At 31.9% G+C, this 11,405-nt stretch overlaps 1 protein-coding gene across 4 annotated transcripts; it reads right to left on the reverse strand.

Annotated features, from left to right (window-relative positions):
* Positions 1-82: 82 nt before the first annotated feature.
* On the reverse strand, positions 83-11,259 carry LOC122571953 (RANBP2-like and GRIP domain-containing protein 2). Of its 4 annotated transcripts, none has more exons than XM_043736327.1 (11): positions 11,037-11,258; positions 10,863-10,970; positions 10,136-10,361; positions 9,893-10,069; positions 9,490-9,802; positions 2,799-9,397; positions 2,491-2,712; positions 2,077-2,421; positions 719-1,218; positions 515-640; positions 83-450 (listed from the first exon to the last, which is right to left on the reverse strand). In XM_043736327.1, the coding sequence occupies exons 1-10, from the start codon at positions 11,100-11,102 to the stop codon at positions 515-517; spliced, it is 8,682 nt and encodes a 2,893-aa protein (XP_043592262.1). In that variant the 5' UTR covers positions 11,103-11,258; the 3' UTR covers positions 83-450. The 4 variants fall into 4 exon arrangements, 3 of the variants coding, with proteins under 3 accessions (XP_043592262.1, XP_043592263.1, XP_043592264.1); XM_043736328.1 differs by having other exon boundaries at positions 11,062-11,206; XR_006318304.1 differs by lacking the exon at positions 83-450 and having other exon boundaries at positions 719-806; positions 1,030-1,218.
* Positions 11,260-11,405: the final 146 nt, after the last annotated feature.

Raw genomic sequence — 11,405 nt, forward strand, 5'->3', positions numbered from 1 at the left:
TTGTTTTTTAGGAGGTTACTTAATTAAAGGAATGAACACTTGGAACATACATGCACTTTTATTGTAATAAATATTTTTATAAATATCAGTAAAGTTCTTTAAATATCACATATTAAATTTGAACTTACAGTTAGATACGTAATTGTTAACCAAGTAATTTTGATTTATCATGTATCTTTTTTTACGAGCGAAATGCATCACAATTGACGAAAATTTACTTATTTTCATAAACTCCTAGATAATTTGTACAATTATTTATTATACAATTACACCCATAAAAAAGGATGAAATTGGCAACTACTTATCCTATAAATTGAAATTGAACTAAAATTAAATGATTTTTGTTTACAAGAGATATAATACTTTATTATAAGAAATATGAGGAATCATTTTATTTTATTCTTCATAGAATGGTTCACTGATGTGTGCTTGAAATGCGTGTTCTACCCCCTGTTGAAATCAATAATTAATTTTTATCATTTTCTTTTTATATTGCATACAAATGTTTACTTACTTATTGAAAATGTTTATACATTTCCTGTGCGACATGTACTGAGGAAAAAGTGGCACTTAAAGTGCGTTTTGTCGGCGGTGTCAAGGCATGATCAATTGCCGTCCAAATGCATCGTGTTCCATTCACCTTTATAAAATAATAACTGACAGTTAGTTAACTCAGAATCAGTTAAATTGTTACATAACATAATTTTAATGCCTTTACCTTCGTGTTTGTTGTCATACTAATAATTGTGTTGCTTACAATTTCATCTGTCTCATCTGCCTTTAATATTATTTTTTCACCAAAAATACTAGAATCATAATAAATAATTAAATTTCCTGATGCAACAAAGTTCCAGCCACCTTTTTTATTTCTAGCAAACACAGAAGCACTTTTTTCAAAAGTAATGGAGTTCTGATCATCCTCATCATCATACTCATCATCATCCTCATCATCATCCTCATCATCATACTCATCATCATCCTCATCATCATCCTCATCACCATACTCATAATCATACTCATCATCATCACCGTCGTCGTCGTCGTCATCATCATCATCATCATCATCGTCGTCATCATTATCTTCCTCTTCGTCTTCATCCTCTACTTCATTTACTTCAACGTCTACTTCGCCTTCATTGCCTTCTACTTCATCTGCTTCTTCATTTGTACCATCTTCTGGTTCTTCTATTACTGGTCTATCTTCTACATTTTTTTCTCCTGTATTTATATAAAAAACATAAATTTGTATCGAAATAACTACTCTAATTAAATAATATGAACGCTATGTGCAAGCAAAAAGCTAGTGTAAAAGCTACTATCCTATAAAGTTACCTTATAAAAATATATGTAGATATGTATAAATATTGAACACATTTAAAATTGAGGAAAACTTTTATTTTAATTGGTGAAAATAATTTAAATTGCATTTTGTATCGTAAATTACATTTTATTCGACGTTATGCAACTAAAATATGTATTTGTACAAGTTAGTTTTTAATATAAATATCTATAGTTATTTAAAAATTACTAGAAAATTAACAAAAAATCAATAGATATTGATAAAATTTATAACAGTACATTTGTTTAATAGTAAAACTTTATCCATTATGAAGTATAATATAAAATAGTTCTATTGTCATGTCTTGTATTTTGTTTTTTTCATTACAAATAATAAAAGTTGAATGGAATTAAATATGATTTAATAAAATAATTTTATACATGTCTATATGATGAATCAATATTATTATTTGTGTATCACAATTAAACATACAATCAAATATATTAATCAAAAAACATTTTTTGGACAGTTCCTTTAAAAGGTAACAAAACATGTCTTCGTACCGATCTCTGTATGATTACCTCTTTATAGCATATTTGATATTAAATTATAATATTTTTAAACAGTATTACATTTCATGAATATAAATAAAGATACATTAATATTTTTTAATAATGAAGAAATATATGTTTTTTATAGTATGCATATAACATACAATGAATACACATGCAGTCACAAGCAAGGATTATAAACTAAGGAAAGCATTATAAACAAGAGGTTTTCATCTTATTCCTTACGGCTTTCACTTAAAGTTTGTTGGATTTTATCAACTGTATCCTTGAAATTTTTTGCCAGTTCTAGAGTTTTAAATTTAACTGCTAATTGCTCTATACATGGTTGCTCTTCAGCATAATTCATGCCTGCCCACATCCAAGAGCGATCATTCGTAGTGAGTTTAGTAAAGACAATGTCTGGAGTAAGTAAGAGATTGCATACTACTTTATAAACTTGATCTCGTCGTAACAGCAATCTGTAACGGTCATATTTTGGATGATGTAAAATTTTCATTTCTCCAACACCCCTTTCTTTCCATTCGCACATGTTCTTATCGTATCTGTATAATTTAGCTCTTTCGCAAAATACTGTAACAAACATGTAATCATTTAAAGATAAATACATTACTCTTTTCAAACAGTTATTTTAAATCATACCTTTCTCTTCCTCTTCTTCTCCGGTATGTACTTCGATAATATCAGGCAGAGGTATAATAGGCTCAAAATGAGGATCATGATCTTGATCATTTTCGGTTTGATCGTATTCTTCTTCTTCATTTTCATCTTTTTTATTTGCCATAACTTCTTTTGCATTTTGCACAGATTTTGATTTTGAACCAAATACAGCTGACCCAGCACCAACAAAAGAAAAATTTGGATCTATGAAATAAACATTTGTATAATAATGTTATCAGTTCTTACTAATTTAAATTGCTATCATACGGATAATGATATGAAAGATGTACCTATTTTGAATGCCATCTGGGAACTTTGAGCTGCTAAAGTTGAAAATGACACATCTGTCGTTGGTAAGAAAGCAATATCACTGTCCTTTTGTGCTTCACTTGTTGTTGGTATTAATGTTCCAAAAGCATTAGTTGTCATAGGATTTGAAATTGTAAAAGATGATGTAGTTGTACACGAGCCGGAGAATAAATTGGACGAAAATGATGTAGATGTATTAGGAAATATTGAATTAGTAGATTTAACAGATGTATCAAATGATGATGAACCTGTGGTTGAGCTTTCAGAACTAGTTTTTAATGCAGAAGATCCAAAAATAGAAGTACTAGCACCAAATACAGATGTCATTGCAGTATTTGTATTTGTTTTTGGTTGAGTGTTGAAATTATTTGAAAATATTGATTCAGAATTATTTGTACTGACACTAATGGAAGTAGGCTTAAGTAATCCAGAAGAATCTTTTTTCCACATTCCACCAAAAATATTCTTTCCTGTATTATCTAATTTTGCCATTCCAAATATGGATGTTGTAGGTGTTGTAGACGATGTCATAAATGAAAAAGATGTAGTTGATGATACCTGTCCTTGAGAATTAGTGGGACTGCAGATTTTTAAATTTTCAGGTATTAAAGTATCAGATGTAGATTTTTGTATCTCATTTGTAGTAGATGTAGTTTGGGGCATTACAAATGAAAAACCAGTTTTCTTATCACTTGATGTGATCGTATTAGTATTCCCAAATGATATACTTGATGTAGTTGTTGTAGAGAGAGAATTCGTTGCAAATTGTGATGTGGTTGTACTATGCAATCCAGACTTGAAAATGGAAGAAACAGTTGTATCAGTATTTGAAACAGGTGTTTGAACAGTTGTGACTTCGTTAGATGCGGGACTTAAATTAATAGATTTCGAAAGTGACTGTATCCCAGATGTAGTAATCAGAGATTTTTGATCCTCTGCAGGTGTTTTTGATGTAGATGCTACTTTTTCAGAATTTCCGTCTGAAAATAACAATACATCCGAATATTCTTTACAGCCTCTACATCCAGGACAATCTGGCTTTTGTTTGTACGCGTAGAAGTTTTCTGGAAGTTGAAACTTTAATGCAGCTTGTTTTTCTTCAGGTGTTACTTTCATCTCATACAGAACCTCGATATCTCGCGTAGGTGAAACTTCGGTAAATGCTTCTACTTTCGTTTCAGCAGTTTTTTCAATGGGTGGGAGCTCCATCCTTGATTTGTCAATTACATCTTTGAAATCGTTAGCAATGTCGGATGTTTTAAAGCGACACGCAAAGAGAGTGGGTTCGATTTCTCCTTCGCTATAATCAGCAGCATTCCACATCCATGTTTTCTCATCTTTCGGCTTCAATTCCAAATTTGGAAGCACGAAATGATTTAAACACAGCTTTAATATTTGTTCTCGTCTCATTACTAGTCGCAATTTGCCCGTTTCCTTGTGTCGTAATAATTTTATGTCACCTAAACCACGTTCTTTCCATTCATTTACCGATTTATCGTATCTAAACAACTTCGCTCTATGACTATAAAGAACTTCTTCTTCTTCTTCACCTGTTTTAACTTCAATTTTATCTGGTAATGGAATTATTGGTGAAAAATGAATGTCATCGCTTTCCACCACTTCCTCTTCACTATTTTCTTCTTCACCAGACTTTGTTGGAGATGATTTAGACACAAAATTGAACCCAAACGATTTTCCTGGTGTTCCAAAAACAAATTTTGCATTTGATGTATCTGTTTTGTCATCAGATTTTGTAGCTATCGAAGATGTAGATTTAGAATCTGTAGAAACATCATTAGAGGTAGGTAAACGAAATGAAAATCCACTTGTACTTTTCTTAGTAGTATCTTGTGGAATACCAAACGTAAATGTGGGTGTAACTCCAGAGGAACTTGTACTTATCTGAAAACCATCAGTTTTTGGTTTAGGTGGAAGAGAAAGATCTTTTGGTGTGTCACAGGCAACACAATAATTACTTTTAGCTGCATTAACAATATCACAACATTTACATTTCCACGAGCCAGCAGGTGGTTTAAACATTTGTGAAAGAGGTATTTGACTTGATGTAACTGTATTTGAGATATTTGATTTATTCGACACAGAAGAACGTGGTTCTTCACAAGCTATACATTTTGCATTCGATTCAGCATTTCTTGTATAGCAAGCATTACATTCCCATGATCCTGCTGGTGGCTTAAACATTTCAGACAAGGAAGTCTGTATTTTGTTTGTTTGTGTATTTTGAAGAGTTTCTGGCTTTATCAAACTTTCTGCAGTAATACAATCTTTTACCATCTTTTGCTGATTGCTAGTAATTATGCTATAGAATTGAGATGCTTGACTGGATGTTTTAAATGTTGCTGCAAACATTACTGTTTTGTTGTCTAACCCATATTGTATATTCCAATTGACAATTGTGTTACTACTACTTTTTAATGTAAATGGGCATTTTGCAAAAATATCATAATTATAACAAATTTTCAAACTATTTTCATCTATCATTAATAAACGAATTTTGTTCGTTTTTGGATTCCATAAAATCTTTATTTGTCCAGTACCTCTGTTTTCCCATTGTTTGGCATCACTGTTGTAATACTGAAGGCTAATCTTTTCAGTGAATAGCATTTCTTCATATTCAGTTTGTACAAGAGACTTGCCTTGAATACCCGCAAAAGCAAAGGTTGGAACAGTAGAATTTGCAGGAGCAAGAGCAAGAGCAGGAGCAGGAGCAGAAGCAGGAGCAGAAGTAGGAGCAGAAGTAGGAGCAGAAGTAGGAGCAGAAGTAGGAGCAGAAGTAGGAGCAGAAGCAGGAGCAGGAGCAGGAGTAGGAGCAGGAGCAGGAGCAGAAGGTCTTCTAAGTGAAAATTGAGGAGTACTAACAGAAGTATTTTCACTAGTAACAACAGTACTGGTTGCTTGTGAAGATGAAATTGACGAGTTATGAACACTAACAGTTGGTACTGTTGTAGCCCCTGATTGAGAAGGTGTAGTTGCCTTTGTAAATGGAAAAGTAAACTGTGATGCAGCTATTATTCCAGTAGTCGAGTTTTTTTGTGTCATAGTTGCAGAACTTTCAGCATTTGTTACAGTCTTATTAAATGTAAAACCAGCAAATGGACTAACTTCTGACTTAGTAGGAACTTTTGAAGATTCTGTAGTGGTTGTTTTTTGAATAATTGGTGTTGATGTAAATGAAAATCCACCAATAACTGTTGTAGGTACATTAGTTTTTAATTTCTCTGATGTAATGGTTTCTGTCACATCAATAGATTGTTTTTGAACAGTTTGTCCAGGAACAAATGGTGTTTGTTCTATAGCTTTTAAATCTGATTTTATTTTCTCTGACTTTTTAATATTACTCGATGTAATACTAGCTTTGGTTGATGTTTTATCAATACTTTCAATTATTTTCTCAGATGCAAGACTTGCTTTAGCTTTATCAAAATGTTCCTTAAAGGAAATACCTTCTTCAACAGTCTTAAATCTGATACAAAACTTTTCTAGATTTAATTCTCCATCAGCGAAGTCATGTGCAACCCAAAACCATGCCTTTTCATTATTTGATTTAGCAGTTAACTCCATATCTGGCACAAGATAATGATTTGCACATACTTTTAATACTTGTTCCCTGCGCATAAGTAAACGAACTTTTCCTTCTTCATTTTTAAGTAATTTGACGTTTCCTATACCACGTTCTTTCCATTCATTATCCACGAAACGGTAAAGTTTAGCTCTTGCACAAAACAGTACCTCTTGACCCTCTTCTCCAGTAGTAACTTTAACTTCAGCAGGTAATGGTATAACAGGAACAAAATCTGGAATTGGATCATGTTCATGATCTGAACTATTTGGAGATCCAGTTGAACAGATAGTATCTTGCTTTGATGTCTCTGATACAGAAAGATTTGCTGGAGTAGTTGTAACAGTATTTGATAAAGGTGGTAAGTTTACTGTTGTTGGTATAGTAGCTTGGGAAGGCATAGAAATTTGATAACAATGTGGAGCAGATTGTTCTGTGGCAACTGGAGTAGAAGAACTACTTTGTCTGAAATGTGGAGGAATCGTTACACTAAGTGTTGGCTGAACAATTGGTACTGTAGTTGGAAGTGTATCAGAAGTGGTAATAGCAACATTAACTGGTGGAATTTTATTTACAGGAGTATCTTTTATAGTCGATTCTGGCTTTGATGTTTCTACTTTTTGCAGTGGAATTTGCAATGATTGATTTGTTGGTGGTATAAATAAGCTTTGTTGAAGAATGTTTTCAGGCATTTTCGATCTCGTATTAGGATACAATACCGCCGGCATTGAATAAACATTTGGAGGGTATAAAGAAGGAATAGCTTGTGCATTTGGGTCATTAAATGACATTCCTGTCGGATAATATCCTTGAAAAGTAGCTGAAGGATATACCAACTGAGAATATGGATGTCTATGAGAAGATTGAAACATGTTCCCGGATATCGAAGATGCGGTGCCTGATTGATTTGCGTTGTAATTCAAATCATTGTAATCATCTTCGTTTAAAATGCACAAATCTTCTTCCAGATTCGGATTAACATTGACATTAATCTGAGTACGTTGTTTCTGAAATTCTTTTCGTAATTCTGTTACTTCTTTTGCTAATTTTTCGACTTTCTCCATTACTGTTTTGTTCAATTCCAATATAGCTTTATTTTGCTCTGCTATCGATTGTATCTTATTATCCTTTGCATGAATCATTTGATTTAGTGAACGAATTTGAGCGTCAAGACGTTCCGGACTCGGACGTGCCTCAGAGCGATTCCGAGATAAATCCAATATATCCTGATGTTGTGCTCTACAAGGAGTGCTAGACTGTTTCGGTGTACGGTGTATGTTTTTTTGTGGTGTACTCAGAATATTAATTGAAGCATTTAATCCCGTTAATGTTGATATTTTTGTAGCTGCTTGATCAACAGCACTATGAGCAGAAGAATAACTTTCATCCGACATTCCATCGCATTCATTTCTGCTTAAATCACCTCGTGATAGGTCTGGATCAATCCTTTTTAATTTATTTTCAACATTGGAAATATATGTGGAAAGTAATAAGTTTAAAGGATGTTTCGGATCTGTACCTGGGCTGCGCAAGCGATCTAATGTTAGATAAAAACATTCTCTTGCTTTTGAGAGCATGATTATATGTTGTGATCTCATTTCAGATGTTAAACTTTCCTTGGGTATAGAACTGATGATCTCATCTGCAAGCTTTTCATACATTTGACCCTGTTGAACTGAAGCTTCTGGACATTTCAAAGCCTGTAGTGCATCTATTGCTTTTTCATATTGTTTGCTGCGTACAAATCGTTGAGCTAGAAGCAATTTACCTTCTTCTAAAGCTTTAATTATTTCTACATTATTCATTTCTTTTCCTTGATAGTTAAAAAATTTAGAATTAGTTATACGAATAACTTGATTATTTTGTAATCTTTCGAGAAGTGGTATCGCAGCTGACCAATACATCTCAGATCGTGCTTCTAAATATGGTATATCATTATTTTCTTGATCTATTTCTTTCAATGTCTCTGCTCTATAATGAAATATTCGTGCTAAATGAACTAAGAGAACAGGATGTAATCCGTGATTTCCAAGGCAACGTACTACTTCTAAGCCTCTTTGTAATTCTAATCTCAATTCTCCAACATCTTCGTCCAATGGCTTTTGTTTATCCATAGAATATACTTTATAAGCATAAGACCACCACTGTTCTTGAGCACTAGTACAGAGAGTGTTAGTAAGATCTGCGGGCAATGTAGGTAATTTTTCAGGGTTTAAAAGCCCACTTAGTTGCTGTTCTTCAAGTACAGAAGAAGTGCAGATAGCAGCATTTAAAAATGCATCAATATCGAGACGACTTAAACTTTCAGGAGCTGCTTGGTGTAAGTTATAAACAGAAAACTGTAATTCACAGAAAACACGTGACGTTTGATTTGGATGCGGCCCATTATCTTTATTCTGTGAGGTGTGGGGCCGAGCTCTTAAACCAAGCCAAACTTGATGGTGTAATGAATCTGGCCATACTTCTTCGGATATTTCATCAAATCTTTTTAGTTCATTAAATGAACATAAACGTAATGGTGGATTTGAAACTGAAGAGTTCACGAAATATGATGTTGTTTTACCATCTTGATACAATCGACCAATAAAGATTCTTTGATATACCCGTTCTCGCCATGAACTTGTACAAAATTTATCGATTTTATCTAGTAATTTCTTAGTATTATCTCGAGCATAATCTTGAAGTACATGACCTGCCTGGCTATATCTGTATGATCCTTCTCTATACCAAACATGTACTAGACTCTTAAGTCTATCTTTTAAATGCATAGTCCATACAGCAGTAGGATCTATAGGTGCTACATGTAATGCAGTTAATAAAAGAGGTCCACACAATCTACCTGCTTCGGACCAACTATCTTCACCAGCCTTAGTTTTACGTAAAATTAAACATGCTAAATGAAAATGTAATTGACCCCACATGTGTAATAACATGTGTTCAATAAAAACAGGATGATTAGAAAAGTTCTTTGATTTACATTCATGTAAACTTTGATCAAAACTGCAATATGAATGTTTTAATTCAGTAATATTAGTTATATATATATATATATTACTAATAAAATATATGACTCCTAGTACAAATATACTTACTTAAATACTGCCTGTGTAATATCTGTTATACTTTTTCTAATAACATTATTCTGTTCTTTAAGACAAAGTGCTGCATATCTTTCTAACACAGAAATATAAAATATCCAAAATGTCCAATCTGACTGTTTATTCTCTTTACACTTCACAAGTAATTCAGTTAATGATTGATACCAAATTATATTATTTCTGTGACACTGCGTTGCCTCTATCTCAGTTGCTTTGTTGTATGCATCTTCAAGCCTCTGATTTCCTACATAATACTTGAGCAACTTCACTTGTAGATGCACATCTGTTTGTTTTACTGACAATTCAGCTTAAAAAAAAACACATTACATTATTATAAACAAATTAAATTAAATTGTACAAAATCATGTAATTATATAGTAGAGATTTTATTACGTACATATAATAAGTTTTTCTAAATCATCATCATCGCCACTTGGTGTTTTTAAAGTTAACAATTTTTCCTTTAGCTCAAAAACTATTTCATGATGTGGAAATTTCTTATCTGCTCTTTCTACCCAATATTTTATCTTATTTATATCTGTATTAATATCCATATCAGACAACAGCTCACACACTAAAAGATATTATTAATATGTGAGTTTAAAGTAAGAAATAATAGATTTAAAATATTGAACTATACCTTTTAAGAGAAGATCATCCTGCTTTGGTTCTAATTCAAGAGATATTTTATATCTTACAAAGGCTGCTTCTTTCTGGCCCAAAGCCTCAAGAGCTTGACCTAATAATTTATGAGCTCCTGCAGATTTATCTCTTATTTCCAGATAATTTGAAACATATTTTTTTGCAGATTCATAGTCTCCAACTTGATAATATAATTTTGCAATATTATAACATCGAAGCTTTTTCTTAAAAAAGAAATGCAGGTATTATGTACAAAATATATTAAAAATGCAAGCTTTCATGATAACTAATAAAATTACTAATTACAAAATATTGTAAACATCAAAAAAGCAAAGAAAGAAAGAAAAGGCAAAAAATATATATTAGAGTAAATAAATATTTACGCAACTGAATTATTTAAAAAATATTTGAGTAAGTATAAAAATGTTTTTTAAAGACATATAAAATCAAAATTTGCATCAAGTCGCAAAAAACCGTTAAACCATTATATAGAGGTTAGTGCATGTGCATGTATGTATCTTTTTCATAATCAAGTCAAGGCCTTCAGTGCTATACAATTTGACATTAGATAGAAATATTACGAGTTAGTATGCATACAAAGTGCATTTGAAATAAAAGAAAAGATAATTTTAAAAAATCATTAAGTACTTAAATATAAAAAATTAATAAATATATTTGAACAACATTTAGGAACAACGACGTTTTCTTCTGAAAAATAACCTCACCTCTCCTGAGTCTTTAAGTTTGATAAAAATGTTCTTCACGTGTCGGTCAACATCCTTCTTCGATCGAAACATTTTCAGAATATAGTACAAAACTCCCCTTAATGATCGCTAAAAAAAATTAACAGATAATATACGATTATAATGAAATTAGAAATACCGTTATATAGTACGCACTCCACAATAAGACTTTCTCTCATACCACAAATCGCTTTCAAACGGTCTTATCCAAACGACTCTCATCCAAATCAGAAATACTAAGTTAAGTGGTGCCCTCTGATATAGTTCCAGAATGATTTAAAATATATGTAATTATTTACAAGACATATTTACAGTATGATACTTGTTTAAATTATCTTCAAAAACCAAATTTTTCCTGCTTTGAATTTAATATACATTAATCACTGATCATACATTACAAATCATTGTTGCATCATTTATTGCAATCAGTGCGAAGTTACAAGTAAAATTCAAAACGGAAAACAGACAGCCAACAGGAAGGATTAAATAATATAAAATCATAAAATGCCATCTTTCAGGAGTATA

Source organism: Bombus pyrosoma, linkage group LG10 (assembly GCF_014825855.1).
Source record: "Bombus pyrosoma isolate SC7728 linkage group LG10, ASM1482585v1, whole genome shotgun sequence".
NCBI classification, from domain to species: Eukaryota; Metazoa; Arthropoda; class Insecta; order Hymenoptera; family Apidae; genus Bombus; species Bombus pyrosoma.

Excerpts from the sequence above, each read along its gene's own strand:
- LOC122571953 (XM_043736327.1), bottom strand. The coding sequence starts at position 11,102 with ATGAGAGTCGTTTGGATAAGACCGTTTGAAAGCGATTTGTGGTATGAG. Across the intron at positions 9,803-9,892 it reads TTTAGAAAAACTTATTATAT|CTGAATTGTCAGTAAAACAA; the intron begins GTACGTAATAAA and ends TTTTTTTTTAAG. Across the intron at positions 1,219-2,076 it reads ACAAACTTTAAGTGAAAGCC|GAGAAAAAAATGTAGAAGAT; the intron begins GTAAGGAATAAG and ends ATATAAATACAG.